The sequence below is a fragment of the Morone saxatilis genome, unplaced genomic scaffold (assembly GCF_004916995.1).
Source record: "Morone saxatilis isolate NCDOM2014 unplaced genomic scaffold, NCSU_SB_2.0 Contig6, whole genome shotgun sequence".
NCBI classification, from domain to species: Eukaryota; Metazoa; Chordata; class Actinopteri; family Moronidae; genus Morone; species Morone saxatilis.
The window spans coordinates 8,053,307-8,075,184 of record NW_023340206.1 but is presented as its reverse complement, the minus strand read 5'-3'; the positions used below and the strand labels follow the sequence as shown (position 1 = coordinate 8,075,184).

General features: G+C 41.6%; 1 protein-coding gene and 1 long non-coding RNA gene across 2 annotated transcripts; both read right to left on the bottom strand.

Moving 5' to 3' along the window:
- Window positions 1-10,275, bottom strand: LOC118339993. The gene is made up of 2 exons (XR_004797346.1): window positions 9,629-10,275; window positions 1-336 (listed from the first exon to the last, which is right to left on the bottom strand). It is a non-coding gene; the product is annotated as an uncharacterized LOC118339993 (long non-coding RNA).
- Window positions 10,276-12,576: 2,301 nt separating this feature from the next.
- gtf3c3 (general transcription factor IIIC, polypeptide 3) lies at window positions 12,577-21,212 on the bottom strand (the record flags this gene model as incomplete). The annotated part of the gene is given in 17 exon segments (XM_035677563.1): window positions 12,577-12,916; window positions 13,130-13,282; window positions 13,375-13,499; window positions 14,141-14,276; window positions 14,395-14,449; window positions 14,544-14,769; window positions 15,381-15,513; window positions 15,680-15,781; window positions 16,265-16,467; window positions 17,294-17,465; window positions 17,609-17,709; window positions 19,850-20,021; window positions 20,121-20,268; window positions 20,371-20,536; window positions 20,635-20,826; window positions 20,903-21,026; window positions 21,123-21,212. Coding segments are annotated over 17 exon segments (2,421 nt in total), but the record flags the coding sequence as incomplete, so codon positions are not given.
- Between the last annotated feature and the right edge of the window lie 666 nt (window positions 21,213-21,878).

The following is a 21,878-nucleotide window of genomic DNA, read 5'->3' as shown; positions in this document are numbered from 1 at the left end:
TCTCTTAGATCAGTCACATATATTACGTTTACACTGTGAACGTCGATGCTGCTGATTTATCCCTCTTAACACCCTCGGACCCCCAACCATATTGACAAACGTGTCAACGGCAGAGCAATGCCTTGCTCGAGGGCACTACAGTACTTTATAAATCATTCAGCTAGCCATTATGACAAAGGAAAGTGATGGAGGTGGAAGATGGGCAGAGAGAGACAAGGAATCAGGGCTGAAAGGCAATCCGGGAATCCTTCCGTTGGTCTGTCCGGGGAGGAGGGGGTGATGACGGGGCGTTCCTATGATCCACAGGGAGGAGAGGGGTGAAGGGAGGTTGGAGACCTATAGGAGAGAGAGACAGATAGAGGAAGTAAAAAGGTGATGGGGAAAAGGAGGATAAGAAGAGGGATGATGGTCAGTATCTTCTGTGTGCAGCAGGGTAAATCGTCACTTTTACTCTGATAATATCAAATGATATCAAATAAAAAAATAAAACGTTTATGAGGAGATCAGCGTGAGGATACAGCATGGAAAAAGCCTTTTTTCCATCACACCTTTTGACTCGTCACAGTAGGAAAAGCACAGGTGTTAACAGAGGACATGGCACTGTAACAGGCTCCTCAAACAGAGGGAACCAAGTGGAATCCAGGCATTATTATTGTATTTACAAATGGGCTTTTTCTACTGTGGCATATCAAAATGTCTTCCTACAATAACTTTACAGCACAAAGATAAGCCTTGATGTGAGCCACACGATGAGTGTGTAAAGATGTCTCCACCTGCGGCTACCTCAGAGGTGAAAAGGCTCAATTCCACTTCCTGGACAGGCAGAAATAAAACCATATCCTGTTGACCTTTTAAAACACACGCACTCTCTCCTGTTCATTTTCTCTCTTCTTCATCTCCTTTCTTTCAGTTTCTCCACCGCTCGCTCTCTCGCACACACAGACTTTGGTTGCCGTGGTGACAGGTGATTACGCCAAACCATGTCTCAGCTTCCGCACCAGTCACGTCAGACCTCCTTCCTCTCCTTCCCTCCATCCTTCTTGCCATTATAAGACTGAATGGATGTGCACGCACACACAGGCATACCATACCCCTCGTGTAATGCTTCTAAATTAGCTGTGCAATGTGCTGCTGATAGAGAGCTAGAGGGAGAGAGAGAAATACAGGAAACTGCATGAAAGAGAGAGAGTAGGGGAAATAACTGAAGAAGAGGAGAAAGAAAAATTGACTTGTTTTCATTTTGGCTTTTAAAATCTAATATAGCCCATGTCTAACACAGAAATAAAAGGGAATACAATACACATTGTGATTTATGCTATATGTACATATACATACATATGAACATACACTGTGGCATAATTAAATACAGTTATTTTGCCTTTCTTCTTTAATAACACAAACAGCAAATACAAATCACAATGTGTATTTTATTTCCCTTTATTTCTGTGTTTGATCAATCTGAGAATCAGGAATTTCTGACAGCAAACATTGTCTCCCACTGAACTAAAGTGTCAGTGGCAGTTATGTCTAAATCCAATTTTAACATGAATCCAATGGATACAAATGTGTAACTGACAGAAGTAAAGTAAACTTTGAAACTGTGGCAGCCAGTCAGCCACAGTTTAATTCAGTGTCAGCAAGTCCTAAAACCAATAAAACAATCAAGACCTCAGTATTCTGACCCAAAGCTGATTATCCTCGGCACAACAGAGGCACTGAACACATTCAGGAAGCCTCGAAGACAGTTTATTGCCTATGGCCTCATAACTGTTCTGCTCCCGCACCTCAGTACGGCGCTGGCTTAATGACTTATCTGATACTCTATTTGGAGAGAATCCGATTTGTAGAGACATTTGATGACATTAAAAAGATCTGATCTACCTTCACTGCCTTTCTGGACGAAGGCCACACCAAACCTGGCTCCATTCATCTCATTTACTTTAAACGTATTCCCCTTTCCTCCTTTCTATATTTTTATATCTCATTCTTATTTTGATGTATCATCTTTCTTAATGATCTTTATATTTTATTTGTTCTACTCTATTCTCCTTGTGCTATGTTCTGTCTGGTTAATGTTAAAGAAAAGGCTGTTTCCCATATTTCTATCAATAATAGTAGCTCTTTTTTAGCCACTCTAAGTAATATATAAATGAATTGATGAATTTCAAGTTGCCAATGATTAGTCCAGTTTCTGACCACCGAATGAATATTCACTCTTCTCTTCACACCAACTCCTGAGAAAAAGTTCTGGCTCTTCAGCTGCTAGATGTGCCACTACGTTCACCAGCTATTCACTAACTGCATCTGTGTGCTGTTTGCTGCTGAAGAAGTGCTTCTGAATTAAACTATACAATCAAAATCATCATCATAATGAGACCGAACTGAAAACAGTGGCTGGCCTTCAGATTCACCAGCAGGCTTTAAAAAAGTAATTTCACCTGGTAAATAGACAGACAAATACAATATGTATATATTTTTTCTTATCAGAAGTCTGTGTAGAAATCCATTTAAAAGCAAACTGACACGGACAGTGTGGGAGTCACTTTGAGTTACAAAGTAAAAGTTTGTCTCGATTTCAGCAACATTTCCCACGTGGACCTCGCTGCATTTGAACATCCGCATTTTGTTCATGGCGAGGATAATGAGAGCAAATCCTGTCCAAACATTTCTGTCACAACAGTTCCAGACTGACGTTCCTTTTCCCATGGAGAATATACAACACTATGGAAACTCTTCTTCACAGGACCTGGAACAGACTATAAAACAAACACTACAGGAAATAGTCTTGATGAGGCATGACTGATAACCAGTGTAGGTACAGAAACATACAATTACTCCCAATTTATGCATGGATGTTGCTCATTTCCAGAGTAAAAGCTCTTCCTGCCAGTACCATTACAGTGACATCCAACAATTAGAAGAAAAGTTAAGTTAAAGTGAAATTTAGTTGGAAAGTACGACATCCTGTCAAACTGCGGTTTCCTTATTTTTTTCAAATAATTCTGTGGTTTTACTGAGGAACAACCTCTGAATTCATTGTTATTACCCACAATGATGTGAGAGATACTAAAATTAAATACTTCATAAACTAGGCTCTCTCACACACACGCACACATTCACGCCCACACATCTGGACTGAGTTTTATAAATAGATCTGGGCAGGGGCCAGTGCCAAGCACGGTGCTGATAGCAGAGTGTAAAGCCACACACACACACACACAAACTTAAAATCATGCTGAAGGTTTGCAGGCTTTGTACTAACACTGACACTCTTCACTCTCTCCTTCTCAGAAAAAAACCCCATCCTGAGAGTTCCACAAACTAAAGCCCTGCTGCACACACACACACACACACACACACACACACATATACACTGCTGCCTCGTGTCTTTATAAAACTAATCAGAGACGCACACACACAATGCACGTGAGGCTCTTGGGAGGTAAGTGTCCTGGATCCAGCGGCAGGATTAAAACAGAGAATGGGGGATTTACTGTTGACAGAATGCGTTCTCTAATCCGCTGCATTACCACACGGCTTCAATCTGCAGCTGGAGCTCCGGCTGCCTCTGCTGCTACGTTTCCATCCAGCTGTCCATCACATTTAAACTCAACAGATTGCTGTGTGAATAAAATGGAAATTAGGTGAAACTCAAATCTCAGTGCAAAATATATATATTAAAAAAAACACATGAATCCAACTTTTGTCAGAGTTGGGCCACTACGTGCCTCCAGAACAGCTTTAGTGCAATTCAGATTCTACAAGTCTGACACTTTTGTCTACAAACAACTTAGAACTAGAAGCCATTGGTTAAAATATGTTACAGTAATGAAAAATATGAAAGGACTTTGCTGCAAGGTAAGTTTGTAAAATCTGTCACTGCAGTGAGATCATTTATTTCTCTATAACTGCCCACTCCAATCTAAGTTACATTGACATTCAAGGTCACACATAAAGGCTAATCTATTAATACCTGACCTCTACTAAAACCTCCCCCATATCTCCTCTCCACCCCTAACATGACCCCCTCTCCTCCACACTCCTCCCTCTGCTCCCCGTCTCACACAACTCACAGAGACGACCTTTGACCTCAGTCAGTCTGGGTCTTACAGCCGTGAATTCCACATTAGACATGCACATAAAACTCTGCACTGCTCACACCAACTGCAACCTAAAGCTCAACCGATCGGTTCACACGCCCTCTCAAAGTCCATGTGACCTGACATCCACCGTAGATATCAAATCTACAGATAAAGCAGGAATTTGTCTATTGAAGGTAACCTTAAAATGTTTCTGAACCATGCGTAGAACTCATATAATTAGTATAAACTATTCCCAATGCAAACAAACAGCAAAGCAAGGGCCTGATCTGTCTCTATTTGATTTCTGTTTCTCCAAGTCTTCCCAAAATTGCTCGCAAATTACTCCCAACTCCTACACTGTGGTTTGGAGAGTGTGGTCACCTCACCAAACCAAACCGATGCCTGGTTCTGCATTTTTCTCCTCCCCACGGTTTTCATTGGCCTGCATAGTGCTTGCGCTCTCAGTCTGATCAGCTCAACTGGTTGACATGGGCAGCGTTTCGGGTCAATTTGTTGCTTATTGGATACAAAAATGCAGATGAAAGGTTTGGACATAAATTCTAAGCCTACTGAGTAGCGAATAATGACTTTAAAAAAGCAAAGTAGATTAGCCAATGTAATGCAAACTTAAGTAAGAGTCAAATTACAGGCTTGTATAAGTACAAGTATCCAATAAATGACTTAATCACAATAACGTGAGTAGTTGCAATTAGTTACTTCCGCCCCTGTTTAACATTTGGGTAAACCCGTGCTGCTGGTACTCCAGTATAGCTTGCCAACATTAGTTTCTAAATGACACTGAATGTCACTTCCTACTGGACTGCAATATAAATATTATATCATGAAATATGTTATAAAGTAAAAATAGTTTAATATTAATACCACAATTTTAAAACTTCCATTTGGACATAGAATTAGCACTAAATTGTTGTACCGGGAATCAGTTAGGCCTGTGGTACTTCACTGGACAAACGGATTTCTGTTCCACATTTGTGTGACATAATGCAACAGATAAATATTCCTGATGCAATTATGCTGCAGAAGTCTTTAAACGTAACTGAATCACAGATGTTGTATGACGGATGGATGGTAGGCAGTGTCTGTTTATCAGGGGCCCTCAGAAAGTAGCTTTGAATAGCTCATAATATAATATAATATATCGGCAGACTTTTCCACTACTTAACCACAGAGCTGTAAAAATCTGCAATCTGAGGAAAACGAACACAGCATGAGATTCCACACTTGTCTTCTAGTTTGCGTCAATTTCCCAACCCCCTTTCTGAAGAATGTCATGTTGTATTTCCACCTCAGCAGACTGCAGCTCGGTACAGCAGGAGGAGGTGGATGGTGGGAGGGGGGCACTGGCGCCGTGCTATCAGCACACACACACACACACACACAGGTAAAGTTGCCTACACATGCACCCCGTGACACAAATACTTTCACACACACACAGATAGAGGAGACAGTGAGTGGATTGATGGAGTGTGTAGACTGTATCACAGAGCTGACTCATCACTGCCCTACTGCCCCATGCCTCTAAGACTAAGTGTGTGTGTGTGTGTGTGTGTGTGTGTGTGTGTGGGTGTGTGTGTGTGTGTGGTCATCTGAGCAGGGTTTTGATCAAAGTGTGTGAGATCATAAGCTATAATGCTGTAGGTGAGCTGCTGCAGTGGCGGGGTTACCCCATCAGCTTAAAAAGGTACACTCCCTGATGTTGTTATCTTATCATCGACAATAGGCTCAACCTGGAACAATAAATGAACTGATGCAACACCTGATAATTCATTAATAGTTTAGACTTGCATTAATTGTTTTATAAGGGCAGCACAAGCTGGAAACACAGCATTACCATATAATCCCTATATAAAGCTGTTTCTATCGCGTTAGCAAACAATTGGCTATTTATGCACTCAGCATGTATGGTAGCAGGTGATGAACAGAGGGTTCATCACAGCTGTTTAGGTGAAAAACAGCTGCCTGGATATGACGCAGATGAGAGCGACACAACTGAACCTAAACGGGAAATTTACGAGCCGTACAACAAAGAGACTGAGCTACAAGACGCTGAAGAACTCCCTAGAGTTTCACTTTCACGTTGCACATCGGAATCTGATCTATTGTTAATATAAAAAATACTGATCGGAGCAGCTTTAAGGAAACACTTTACAAATGCATAAGCCAATTTTAACGAAGCACACTTCTTACGTCTTGTTGGCTAGAAAGTATAATGACGAAGAAGATTGTATATGGCACTGTTGTCTTCTTTCTGAAAATCAAAATCAATAAAAGAAGTCAAAACTTACTACTTACTTTTTTATCTAACAAAAATGATTTATTGCCATTAAAAATGCTTTTTAATTATCTATGAACAAGCTCTCATTCTGCCAGCTTGTCCAGCCGGGCCTGCGTACCTGAAGTGTTTAAGCGTACTGTGTGCGATACAGTAAAGTGCAAGCTTTCCTCCAGCAGCAGCCTCAAGTCTGCAGGTTATTTATAAATGGTGAGACTTTGTGACTAAATACACACACACAAAAAACCGATGAAACATGAAAACAGACCCAGGCACTGACATCAATACACTGTCAGCCAGGGATGGTGGTGCTACACACACAGGCTGTTTGCACTGGAAGTAACGCACATACGCCCAAAACCTGTGTTTGATTTGGTACTACTTTCATCCTACGCTGAGACAAAGAAACGAAGGGTAGAAGAGCGTGCACATTCACAAGTGTTTCCTATAAAAACTAAATGTTTGTGGGCACGACAGGAGGATCATTTTCATCACTCTGAGTCCGAAACTCTCCACTGAAATCAAAATACGGCTGATATTCCTCTAGGTGGGAGCAGTGCTTGTGCAGGAAAAAGGCTACGTTACTGAATTATGCAAGTGTCAGAGCTTAAAAGCTGCACTAGGCGAGATTTAGATGCAAAGAAAAAAATATATCAGCCTACTTAAATCACAAAGTGGAGCTACATTGACGGCTGACCCAGTCCCTGAAGAGAAATTCGTCCTATTTGCTCAAAGAACGTTGTGGTGTTGGGATGGTTCACTTCTCTGCCCGCGGGGACAAACACACACAGACAGTTAACTTCCCTGGTTGGGTGTTTGTTCGATCTGGACGACAAATTTGCTCGTATAAACTCTGGTATTGGTTTGTACAAAAGCAGACTTCTGAGATAGGACCACTATGACACACACATTTACACACACACACACACACACACACACAGTCCTGAAATAGCTTTAGCGTGATTGGAGAACAATGAGGCGGTCCCGTCAGAGGCGACAGCTTCCTGTCCCCAACACACCCGTCACATTCCTCTGTGCCAGTTTGTGTGTGTTTTTGTTTCACTGCATTCTTGTATTTCTAACCTTATGCAGACCAACATGACAGACATGACAGTGCTCCACTAACAGCTACTGGTCAGGGGCTGAGGCAAAGACTGGGCGTATGTTTAGGTACAAATCATATACTTGATACACATAAGTTAATGCAGGATGCATCATGGATTCCTGTTGCTTACCACTAACAAATGATCCATTCACTATAACTTTTTGTGACATTTATTACATTTATTACATCAGGAATTCAGTTACTTCAAACATTAACTGACATGCGACCAGTTAGATGGATCCTTCTTGCATTTCCTCCGCCTGAAAAATACCTTCATATTTCTAGAGAGAATAAACCCAGCGGTATTTTTGACACATTTACGACACAGTGGGCGGAACATATGCTTTTACCTTTTACTGTGTTTGTGTTGCTGAAAGCAGTGGAGCTACACCGTGTCTTATCGTTCTTCTCTCATTCGCCCATTGTGTTGTAAATGTGTCAAAAATCCTGTTTATTCTCACAGAAATGTGAAGTTGGGAATGACATCACACCCGAGTTGAACACATCCCAGTTCAACAGTTCAGAAAACTGAGCTCTAGCCAGATTAGCCATCAGCCACCGTTAGCGATACCAGCTGATAACAATGCATTATGGGGAATTTTGCTCATACAAACATGTCCACAGACAGGTGTTGGACAGTAATGTGTGTACGACTGATTTAATAAGGAACAAATACAGAAGTGCTAATAATAAACAGATTGTTACTACAGCCTTCACTTAGTTGACGCTCTGAGCAGTTGAAATGGAAATCTAGTTCAAATGCAATCCGTCAATAGATTACTGGGTTGCATTATGGGAAACGTAGGAGTGTCACCCAGATTAAAAGTCAGGATATCTCTGCCTTTGCTGCTTCAGTTTTGACCATTCTTTTTCAAAATCTGTCTCTTCTGAGTCCCCCAACTTTATGGGAATGCAATGCCAAATCACTTAAGCACCACTTTATATTTTGACTGGTCACTTCCTGTGTTTAGAACAAAATCAATGCCTAGCATTATTATGGGGGTTACGGGAATGAATCTACAGTCTCGTATCAGGGATGGATCCTGTGTTCTGTAGCCACACTTTTAAGTACTGAAGGTTATTTTCCACAAGAACTGGCTATTGCAGCTTTAACATCAACCACATACCGACACACTGAACTGCGTGACAAAGTTTCATATGGGGGGATTTGTTTGCTTACACAACACGGTTGCAAGTGTTATCCAAGAGCAAATAAAAAAAAAAAGAAGGTCTTTTCGGATGTAGATCAGGGAGTTTAATTTGAGGAAAAGCACGAGGCAGGGTGCACTGATAATGAAAGTGGTCTCAAATATCGGGTCAATAGGCCTTGTGGTCAAAAATAGGCTTAATACACTTGAGAATCTCCCCTGTATTGTAGTGCAATGCCAAGATACAGCAGAGTGGAGGAGGAATATATAGATCATACGCTGGAGTACACATCCAAACTAAAATGTTACTTTGTTCCGTAGAGACAAAGCTTCAGACTGGTTGTTTTTAGTGATAAACACACATCTGCAAGAAAAACCACATCCTCATCGACAGCCACAGACAAAACACAATGAAGAGCTCACCAAGGACCTGCCAATCAATTTCCTGCCAAATTTAACCTCAGCCTACACTGTAGTTTATTATACACAGATTACAATCATGGTCAGATGAAGCTATTAAGGAGGAAATAGGAGATGAGCTGTCCTGTTATTTTGGAATTGATCTGATTGTGTGAGCACACCACAGCTCTGATCTGATTTACACACATTCTCCAACAGTGTGTGTGTGTTTGTGTGTGAGTAGGCTGACTTTCCCCCTTTTTTGCCTAAAGCCTCTTTGACAGCAAGCAACACATGATGCTGCCCAGGACAGAGATTTTATTTTGGCTTTGCTGTTGGCCTTTATTTGTCACTGTTGCTGCAAGTGGAGCCTATCAAAGCATGACTTCATCAGCTCACAATAGCAGCCCAGTCGGAGGCAGAGCAGCAGACAGACTGGTGAGTGAAGAAAAATATGTGATGAAATCCATTTGCGCTTGTAGAAAACGTCAATTAAAGGCTTGGTGGTGACACATCAGGTTGCCAGATCCACATCAAAGCAACCTCCTGGTGCAGAAAAATAAATCTATTATTACACATACATGTGAAACACCTCACTTACCTTTGCTACGGCGATATAAACGTCGTTTACAAGCCCTTCTGCGTGCCAAGAAAATCCACGACAAAGTCGCTTAATCATGGACGACGGACCTCCATACGGCCCGGGCACCACCGGCACTTCATCGGCTTCCAAGCGGGATCCGGGGCTCCAGAGCCCGGGCGCAGCGCCGCCGCGTCTCGGTACTCCCAAACCTCCGGTAAAGGCGAAACCCTCCTTTACAAATGTTTTTTTTTTTTTAAATTATTATTCCCGTGTCTAAATCATGGTTGCCATCTCTTTCTATCCGCAGCGTCGTTGACCTCCCCGCGATGTTGCCAGGCTGGGAAGAAAAGACGCGTTCATATCTTATTTATTTGGCTGGACCACTTCACATCCGCCGCCCCGTTTCCGCCGCTTCACGCACTTTATTCCCGGTGTGATGACGCTCTTCCATACCGGAGAGAAATAAAACCGACCGCATTCTGCTTATAACAACATATTTACCTCATAAGTGCTGGTTAGCAACTTTTTATTTTTAAAGCCAGGCCTTGTTTTGAGAGTCCATACTGGCGGAGCTCAGCAGCAAAATAACTGATTTAACACCTCCCACCAGCCGCCACCCCCTCTTTGTGGATAACGGGCGCCCAACATGGGGTTCGGGGACCTTCAAGGGGTCGCCAAAGGAGGTTCCTTATCTGTTTATGTACCAGAAGTGATTTCAATTAAAGACCATAGGAGGATTACTATTTTAATCACACTTTTCATATGTAGGCAGTGATGCAGTTTAATGAGGGCAACCCAGGATCAAAACTCATCCAAGGGCGGGGCAGGGGCCGACCCAGGGCCTCAAAAAGGGGCCCCATTAAATAATAATAATGCCAGTGTAACATTGAGGAGGATCTATTGGTAGAAATGGAATATAATATTCCTAGGTTTGTTTTCATCAGTGTATAATCACCTGAAAATAACAATCGTTGTGTTTTTCGTGACCTTAGAATGATTTTATCTACAGACGTGCAGGTCACCTTTCATTGAGGCCGCCATGTTTCTACGGTAGCTCAGAACAGACAAACCGAAAACTGGCTCTAGATAAGGCTGTTCGTGTTATTCGCATGTTTCACGACCACCAAGTTTTTCTTTCACGCTTAGGAAGAGAGGGTGAAGCGAGTGAGCTGCAATCTATAACCACACCACTAGATGCTACTACATCCTACTTAAGGAGCCCATAAGATCACACCTACTTACTTTTTTTTTTTTACAATAAATGTTTTCCTGTTTGTTTTTACTGAAGTAAGAAAATATGAAAAAAGTAGGATTTAATATAATGTAATGGGCTGTGCACCTGCCGTTTAATATCATGAGCAGGTTATGTACGTTGCTGATTATTTCTGATTTAGGATTTAGATTTATTATATGTTTTGAATTAGTGCTGGCAGGATTGATGGTACAGTCTACAGGAGCTAAGCTACTGCAAAAATGAAAAGAAAACAGATTTTTGGTGCACAGACTTTAAGTCAGAGAAACTTTTTTTTCTCATCATATATTCTTCAAAGTCATTGGCAGGTTTACCAGAATGAAACATCCAGAATTGGATAACTTGTATCTGTTGTTTATGGAGTTAAATTAATTATTCATCATCCTGGAATTGAACTAGGCGTCATTGAGAAACACAGTTAGGTATATTAAAAAGAATTGTGAACTAGTGCTCTGATTCTTTGTTTTGGAAGGTTCTATGAACAATATTACTGATTATATTTTTCAGTGACTGGGTAAAAGGTCCCACAAACGAAGCTCTGCCCCCCAGTCCCGCCCCTGGCCTAGATGGAGTGCAGTGACCCGAGGAGGAAACATGATAGACGCAGAAGGTTGGGTTAGGAGAGAGGGAGGGCTCTGGCGAATAATCCCACCGCCTTAATCCCTGCAACAACAAAAGGAAAAGTCTGTCCGTCCATATTTTTGTCACATAACTGTAAACAAAATCACACCAGAGTACAAAGCAACATCACACTCACCTTTATGATTTAAAAATATATAAACAGACTGAAACTGTTTCATCCAAAAAATAGAAGTCTTTACAAAATGGGTTACGAGAGCATTACTGCTTGAAAATGTTGAATTTTTACAACAGAACTGTAGAAACATGTACAAATAATGCAAACTAAATTGAATCCTACAAAAGAAAATCCAAAATCTGCTGACATGAAACTGGAGTAAAATTATGTCCGAAAAACAGATAAATTACTATTTCAAAGTGAAAATGATGTAGGTCTATTTGTTGATGTGATAATAACAAAGAATGTATACATTCATTTAGCACCAGCTGGAAAAGTATAAATACTACAAAAACATATTAAATCACACCGTCGTATATATACATTGCGTATATTTACATCTCAACTGACACGACGTATGAATGTCCATGTTATGACGAGTTCACAAATAAATACAGATAGAAATGCTGAAATAAATAGAGAAATATGAATAAATGAAATAATAAATACATAAATTAAATGTTAAATGAATGATTAAATGCAGAGTAAAATACACAAATACATGTTGGAAATTAATTGTGAAATAAAAATACATGTTTATTCAATACATTTCTGCGTTCATTTATTTTTTCTGTTTTTGTTTGTTAATGAAGTTGGTGCTACTAACCTCACTGTAAAACACGATTGGTCAGTCAGAAAAACCAGGGTTGAGTTATCTGAGCAAGCTAACAATAAGTAGCATGCGAACCAGTCAGCTCAGCTTTATACACCACAAGTTGAAAGTAATTCTACTTAAACTATCCTGTGACTAACTGTGCTTTATAGTGCAGTTTAAGTACTGTTTACCTCATTAGCCTACATAAACAAATAAATATAGGGGAGTAGAAATACATAAAGAAATGTAATTTCTTGAAATACAGAATAAATGTAATAAATACAGTAGAAATACATAAAATTTAAATATTTGCTAATTAATAACCAACAGAAATGTATTATTCACGTATGCATTTACTTATTTTTGCATTCATTTCCGAGTTTATTTGTTAATGAAAATATTTATTTATTTCAGCATTTATTTATGTATGAATTTGTCATTTTTTTGTCCTCCATATTTCTATAAGGCACTTGCAGGGACTTAAACTGAGTCTCACAATCAACAACCCTGGCACAGATGATGAGGCCTTTGTGTGCACTTTCAAACGATGCAGTGTGTGTCGATGAGCTGCCGTGCCATCTCCATGTTCCCACTGGCCTGGTAGATGAGGGAGAGGTTGAAGGCGATCTCCCTCCTCAGATCCACATGATCGTCTGGGATACCCTGCAGGGAGGAGTGGTGAAAGGATGGAGAGAGGGACAGACAAAAAGAGGAAAAGATCTTTTAAGGCTGCCTTATTGAGGTCCATTCATCGGTGTCCTAAATAAAAGTGAGATGTTTCTAAATTTAACTTCACTATGATGCAGCAGGCTGAGCGCTCAAACACTGTAGTGCGGTTCGATAACACGAAGAAACGGTTGTTGCATGTATACACACCTCCAGTTTCTGTGCAGGCAGTGTAAGCGCCTTCTGGTAGTAATGTATGGCCAAATGTGTGAGGCCCATCTGGTGCAGCGCTCTGCCCAGGTTGTACATGCTCTCCTGACACACTCCACGCAGCTCCACGTAACGCCACAGGAAGGAGAAACCCTGAAAACACGCGTACTGTTTATTCAGGAAGAACAGAGAAGGGGAGGAAACTCTAAAGCTAAAACAAGGTGTACGATACAAAAACACTGTACCTGCAGCACCAGCGTATGTCGTTTGGCTACATACTTCTGACCTGCCATGTGGAAGAAGGTGAGACCCACACACAGGCTGTGGAGAGGGTTTTTGGGGTGAGTCTGGAAGGCCTGAACATACTGACCTAAAGACACAACAGTTTGAAAATGTGTTTATTACTGTTTATTGTGATTATTACTGATGGAAACTGATGGACAAATATTTTCTCATCTCAAACTGACTGACTGTAGAAAAAATAATAAGATCATAAAAGTGGACATGCTCATTGAAGGAATTTTGAATTTTATGAACAGGAAAAATGTACTTGATTGAAATGAAATAGTCTATAGAGTTTTTAACTGGTTATGAAAAACAGTCTTAATTTAATACTGATGCCTCCATATGACCTACATAATCATCGAGAAGATTGGCTATTTCTATATAGTTATTCTTAATGTCTGCCACCGGGTCGGATTCAGCCGGATTCTCCTTGAACGAGGAGGTGGAAACACTACCACTTTTGTCCACGGGGGCTGCCAAAATCAACCAAAAATGAAAGTTTCACTACCTTTTTGTCTAAGTACTTTTTTTGCATTGTAATACAGCTGCAAGCTGGATGAGGTAATAAGAAAGCTGTTGTCAGGGCAACAAGTAGACAAAGAGCAGAAGTGAACATCATGATAAGGATGCTGCAAAACAGCTCTTTTCAAAGCCGTTCACTACTTTATTAGCTAAGATATGCAGGACGAGCAGTGAGGTCAGTAGTGGTCTGTGTATGTTTTGTACCCAGAGCATGTTTGAAGCTTCCCGACACCATGGCGTTGTGTCCGCAGAGGACACACAAGGCGTGGTTGTCAGGGTGTTTTAACAGCAGACGCAGACAGAAGCGATGGTGGCGCTGGTGCTGGGAGGTTATCGTGAGCTGAGGGGAAGAAAACAAACATCTCAGACGCTTATTTACATCTATAGATCCATCCATCCATAAAGCTTTATTTAAGCTTAATGACAGAGATACAAGACACAAAGAGACAGAAGCACACCTGGTTGAAAATATTCCAAAGCTGAGGCAGATGCACATTTTCCATCAGCATCAATCTGTTGAGAAGAGGAAAAACAAACAGAAGACAATTTATACTTCACAAAAAACCCAAAAGAAGCCATACAAGATAACAACTTCTTGTTCCTCTACCTGATGTAGTTGTAGGCCTTGTAGTGGTTGTGGTCCAGGATGGTGGCGGACAGGCCGAAGAACTCCAGCTCCTTCCTCCTGGGCTTGTTGTCGTAAAAGGAGTAGAACTCCATGGCGGACTCCACCAGCAGCTCGGCCTCCTCATAGCGCTTCACCTCACACAGAGTCCGGACGCAGCTCACCAGCAGCTGCCACCAGTCCTCTTTGGACAGCACGTTGGTTTTACCTGGACAGGGACCACATTGTGCCATCAGTTACAGCAACAGTTTCCAAAACCTCATGTTGACTTACACATGACCCCAATCAGTACCACACAGAGGGTTTACAGGGTCTGTATCTGTTTCTGTACCATTATCGGAGGAGTAAAAGTCTAATTGGTACATTATGATACATATCTCTGCACCTTTAAGCTCTTTCAAATGCAATGCTTCCAAGTTTAACTTCATGACGGCATGGCTTTTAAACGCAGACTCTAAAATCTTCACTACAGTTTGATTTCATGCTGTAACAACATTACGAGCCTGGAAGGCAGCAAGTCAATGTGAAAACATGTGGTACGCTTTAGAAAACTGTCAACAATAATGCAAAGTATAGCTTACACTATTTGTAGTTAATGAGCTAACACATACAAAGCTTCAAACGCGGCCCTTTAAGAGGGCAATAAACAGCTTTTTCTCCACATATGGCAACTGTTATTAAGTGCTGACAGTGAACAATATCCGGCCAACTGCTCTGCTCCTGCCAACTACAGGCTCTGTGCATCAGCCAGGTAACCAGGTATGAAGACCTAAAGCAAACAACCAACACACACACACACATATATATGGATTTCCATACCAGTGTTGTCCAGATAGGCAGCTTCATGGTCAGCAATTTCTGGCAGCATGTCTGTGCCCTTCACCAGCCTGAGGTGATTCTCGCCTGACACGGTTACAGTGCGCACACACACCTTAGCTCGCTGCATGGCCACCTAGGAGACACACACACACACACACATTATTTGAGTCATTTGTCAGACACACAGAGACAATAAAAATGCAAATGGCCTTCTCTCTACAATCTGTCTGCTACATGTCTCCACATTAGCTTTAACCACATATCAAAACCATGTGGGTGTGTTTATGTGTGTGTGTTACCTTCAGTAGCATGGAGATCATAGTGATCATAGCATCCAGGTAGTCCTGTGTTTGTCCCTGCGTCTTCAGCAGTGTGGAACGGTGCAGCAGCAGCTTTAATTCCTACAACCACAGCATATGGAGCGATATGAGCACACACAAACACATACAGACAACATACACAAGCCCATTCTCACCAGGAAAACAAAATGCCTGTGTAGGTTATGCATCATAAAAATAACAATACTGATACTAAGTCAAGATTATAAAATACGTAGTGAAAAGTATGATAAACCAAGTCCAAATTCTGACATACTACATTAAGTAGTCAATTCAAGTCAAAATTTGGAGTTTACTACATTTTAATTATTGTCTGTCTATAATTTGGGTTTATTCTTATCTGTATCATAGACTTGTTTTCATATTCTCTCTTTTCTTGCTGGAAATGTGCTTCCATACTGTAAGTACGTCTGTAAGTGTGATTGTTGAGCAAAAGAAGCTAGAAAAAGTGATATATTCCTGGAAAGTGAGAGACAAATAAATAAAAAAAAACCTGTAAAACTGATAAAATCTAGTTAACCCACACAAAAACACACATGCTCTTGCCTTTTGTGCGGCTGACGAGTCCTGTGCCAGTGTTTCACTGTCGTACATGGACTCCAGGGCCTTGAGGGCGCGATCTGGCCGGCCCAGCTGCTGCTGCAGGGTGGCCAGGGAGAGCCGGGCCTCCAGGTGCTGCGGAGCCATCTCCACCACCTTAGTGTAGCTTTCTGCTGCCACCTCCATGTGGCCCAGCGCCTTCAGACACTCTGCGAGGGAGAATGAAGGCGTTTTATGTAACAGTGGTTTTCATTTTCTCTAATCAGAGCCAAATTGAGGGGTCATTTCAAATCCTGTCTTGCACCTTAGCTGCAAAGTTTTTTTTGGATCCTTGCTACTGCTGATATGCCTCACATCCAACTAATAGGATATTCCAGTTTCAACTCTCAAATCTGACTGAGCAGGATTATGTCTGAATGTGTTTGAACTATCTAGCTGGAGCTTTTAAAGTCTAACTGAAATTAAAATTCAAGAAATAAGTACACACACTACACCCAGTTTTCCAGTTTATTCGTATTATTAGTGTTTCTGCAATAAATCCCACCTTCAAGAGGGTTATAATGTTCAGCTTTTGTTGAGATGTTCTGAGAGAGATGTTGATTCAAATGTATGGGCATTTTGGAGGCTGTTTCTGTTATTTAGTCTACCCTCATGGATATAAATGGGGTGGGCAAAATATTAGAAGCTAAGCTAAGCATCTTCCACTATTTGATTGGAATACAAACTGCAAACTTAAACTGCTGAAGGCTGATAAACAACACTATGTGGGCTTGTTGAAAGTAGGCAGAAAAACTTCTTGTATTAATGTATGCTGTCCCCTAGCAACAGCGGCTTTCAAATGTCAGTCAACGGGAAACAAGGCTTGGAGCTTAGACGCAACACGTCCAAAAATAGTTTTATCCTCTTAATGAAATGGAAAAATATGCACAACAGCTGTAGTATTATTATAGTTTATATAAAGCACTCAGCGTGTTTTACTAAATCCTCATTTTAAGATATTTTAACCACTTTTATCGTTCTTCCTGTTGGTCCCACCTGCATGTCGGAGCCAGACGACAGCCAGGTTGTACTTTTCGGATATGACGAGGGCAGACAGCAGTGGCAGAGCGGACATGTACTCGCCCTCCTCCAGGTAGGCTTCTCCTACATCCAGGTACAAGTCACCGATCTCCTCCGGACTCTGCTCCATCAGCGATGACACCAGTCCCTGTGAGTGGGTGGGTACAGAGTGAGTGATGGAGACAGGTGTTGATTGCCTCCAAAAAGTTAAAAGTCACCGCTGGAAATGTATATTTTTGGCTTAAGTCATATTTTTACTGTTACTATGAAAACCGTGTTTGTCTTGTTTACCTCCAGCGGTGTGTAGACATGCAGGTGTATGAGGCAGACCATTAGCTTGGCCCTCAGGTCCACTGGGACGCTGTCTGGTACCTGTACATCCTTAATTTCCCCTGGACACACACATAAACACACTCAATCAGCGTTACTATGTTCTAAAAATAACAGCTATAATTGGTGGTGGAGAGGAGTGTGGGATTGTGAGAAAATTCACAGCGAAGGTGTGAAGATTGTTAGAAAGCTACATTTCAATAACACAACAAATCACTGGACCTTTGACAATAACATGACTACAGTTTTTCATTCCCTTCACTTAGATTTATTTCTAACTAAATATGTTTTTGCCATTTAGCAGCTGATATATATGATATTGATGACATGGTTAACGGTTCTCTCTTGGTTCTTCATCTGTTATTAGGCCCCAGTTGTTGTTACTAATGATATATATTAATATAATACCAGTCCGACCTCAGAGCTCATCACAGTACTGAAACAGCTTTTGTAAAGACTGTTTGTGACCTAAGGATTACCACTGATGCCAAAAATCTCTCTGCGCTTGTTCTGAGCTCAGCTTTCAGCACCATCGACCATTAAATAGGAATTAACAGTAGTTCTGATATTATTTTAACACCAGTTCCAGTTTATCAACCCAGCAGATCTTTTAGGTCACTGGACAAAAAGATCAAACGTGAAAACTTTTTTTCCGAGTGTGTGAGACTATATCCTTTCTAAACCAGTTGAATGAAATATACCTCAAAGTTAAAAACAAAGCTGGTTCTTAAAAAGTTGACATTTTGGAACAAATATGATTCACTGAACTTATGCAATCCACATTGACGTACAGGAAGGGGATGTTCCTCCTGCCAGTTTGAGCTCTTGAATAGAAGAACACCAAAAGATTGTTCTGATGGAGAATAATAATCACTGTTACGCACTCTGTATTTGACTGGGTTAATTGGTGCCAACACATTACAAGACAGTTAGACAACGCAGCATAGACATACTGGCTGACTTCTGTTCAAAACGTCAACTTGTCCTCCCTGGGTTAAGCTTTCGAAAGGAATTATTTTCTGTTACCTAATGAATGAGCAGCCGTGTTTTAGTGTCAGTGCTTTCAAAGACAAATGTCTCTTGGGTTTAATAAAGACAGTCGCTTCTAAAACATCCCTCAAGGCAATATAAATGTCAAATTTATTATACCACAGAGTATTTCCAGCCCCTCTGTCTTTGTCCGTGAGAAAGACGGCCAACTGGCCTAGGTTAGTAACCCACCTTATATTGGACTCACTGATTCTTCAGTGATCCTGGATAACCGGTATCATAAAGCTCTGTTAGCTGTGAGCACTGTCATATGAACATAATTCGGACCATGAGTGGAGTACTTAATATGATCAAATAAGTCCTAACAAGAATCGCAATTAAATATTAATAACTCTAACCAAATAATGTTCATACAGTCCCTTATTGTAACAGCAAAAACCTTTACTCTGCAAGGGGAAATATACACGTAGAAAATAATTTCCAAGTATTGAAAGTCTAAATCAGTATAATTATTAAATATGCGGTAGTATGTATGTTCTTTTTCCTTTTGATAAACAAACTGTTGCAAGTGGCACTTATTTACAGTTAAACATGAAGTGTTCTGAAGAAAAGAAAGGTTACTTTTTATTTACAATTGTATCGCAGAGTCTAAAACGATTTAATACTCAGTTATTCTGAGCTGCAGGGACGGAATAAGTCTGTAAAAGATTTATACACTGAAGGAATCATGTCAGGAGTGAAAGAAACATAAGTGCGATTAAAGTGCAGCTAAAATTGTCATTCATTAGTGTGGTAATTTATTTATTTTATCTATTCAACAACTCTGTTTGTTATATTCTGTTTTAAACCCAGAGTGAACACTTTATTGGCCTACATTATTCATCACTTCATTGTGAACTCAGGATGCTTTAGGCTTTGTTCTGATCCTCCCGCGTAACAGGGTAGTTGTTCAGCCTCGGTTACCACGGTGATCTACCCCTGGTAAAAGTGGACCAGCTTCATGATGCCAGAAAACTGACGTGAAGCCCAAAGATAGCCGGCTAACCCATTTACCTCACTTTGTGTTACAGGCTGAAGTGCGCCGCAGTATAAAAACACTCCCTCATATTTCTGCTTCCGGTGAAACAGACGGTGGGATTAACAGACAAATATATTTAGACATGTAATAAAACAAAGCACAAACATGTGACATCAGTCAAAAAAAAGACTCACCCTTCTCCTCTTTTGCCGTTTCCTCTACGCTCTTCGACTTTGTACTTTCTTCATTACTCTTCTCCTGCTCCTCAGTCATCTTCTCTTCCGCTTTCTCTTCTTGTGTTGGTTCCTCCAAGTCAGATTTGATTTCATCTCTGACCAAAACTACAGCTGCAAACTGGACCAAGACCTTAGAAAACACACAAAGTATAACCATTCATTTAGACAAAATACACCTTTTATTTGCTCGGTATTTAAATGACACAGGAAAGCTGTTAGTCCACTGCACCTGCAGGGCCTTCTCGTACTGGCGGTTGGCGAGGAAGAGCTCAGCTGCCATGTTGATGAAGTCATCGCTGACCAGGCTGGGGTGTCGCGCCAGAGCGTCCTCTATAACACCCAGAGCTGAGGGCAAGTCACTGCTCTCATAGTAACTCCTAAACAGGAGACACACACACACACACACAGATGTGAGTCCTACAGACAGGAAACGCGTTCGGCTCTGTGGGTGAATGTGTGTGTCAGTGTGTGTCCCGTACTTGGCCATGTCCTTGGACAGCTGCATGAAGTGCTCTCCGTCCTCCATCGGCAGCAGTGACAGGATCCTGCGGTAGCCGTCCATGCAATGTTTGTGCTCGCCCAGGCGCATGTGGAGGCTGGAGCGCTCCCACAGGTAACGCACGTTGGTGGGGTCGTACTTAATGGCTGAGGAAGCAGGCGACAAGGGGGGAGTGGCGCCTGTTAATACTGATGATAGGGCCGCAACTGACAACTATTATTCATTATGAACCCTTTGCACTGACCCTTCGTGTAGCAGACGATGGCCTGTCGGATGTTGTCCTGCTCCAGAGACATTTCTGCCAGTCTGATCCACTCCTCGCAGTCGGAGGGGTTCAGGTGGGCGGCGATCAAACCAAACTGCAGCGCTTTCTCCCGTTCTTCATCATCCTCGTAGATCATAGCCAGCGTGGAGAACGGTTCGTAGGCCAGAGGAGCTGCGAGAGAGAGAGAGTTTAGAGTCTAGTGCTACAGCTAACACACACACACACACACACACAGGTTGTTTCGTACCCTGTCTGATGATCTCCATACACATCAAGATGGCGTCCTCTTTCTCTCCTCTGGCGTAGCGGATGTTGGCTTCTCCCATCAAGCCTCTCAGAGCTCGGGGCAGCTTGCTGCGATGACGCCGCTCCTGGACACACACACACACACACACAAAGTCATAAGCTCACACATTAAGAGAGAAAAACACACTTACACACTCTTCCCTCCTCGTCCTCCTCCTCACCTTCATCATCTTCTTGTTTTCTCGGTTCAGCTCCATCTCCAGCGCGAACACATCTCCGACCGTCGGATCCTCCTCATCCTCCTCCTCCTCCTGCGACCCTTCCCTCTCCCTCTCCCTCCTTTCCCCCCTCGCCGCTGGCTCTTCTGTGTCTCCTCCACCTCCACCTTTCCTCCCTCCTCTTCCTCCATCTTGTAATCCTCATCATCTTCATCATCAACATAGCTCAAGCTGTCCTCTTCCTCCTCATCGTCTGAGGACGGTGGTTCTGGTGTTTCTCCCAGCATGGAGGCGAAGGCCAGCTGGACCCCGGGGCTGACTCCCTCCTCTGAGAGGAGACCACAGTTGTGTCAGGTTTCTCCCTGGGTTTTGCCTCTCAGGCTACATTAGGGCTGCAACTAATGATTACTTACATTATCAGTTAATCTGCTAATTAGTTTATTGTTTAATTGATTAATTTGGTCTACAAAATGTCAGAAAACAGTGAAAAGTGCCCATCATGTTGTCTCAGAGTCAAGTCAATATTCAATATATATGGTTTGTTTTGTCCCCAGAGTCTGAAAACAGTGATACTCGGTTTAAAATGATATATGACAAAGAAACTAAATGATTATCAAAATGTTTTGCTATGAAGTCAATTAACTAATCAATCAATCGCTTCAGTTCCAGGTTATACACAAGGCTGCTCCACAATACTGTGTTTAAATGTGCTTTATAAATTAAAATGTACATTTTTGGCTGTACGTTATTGGCGGACAG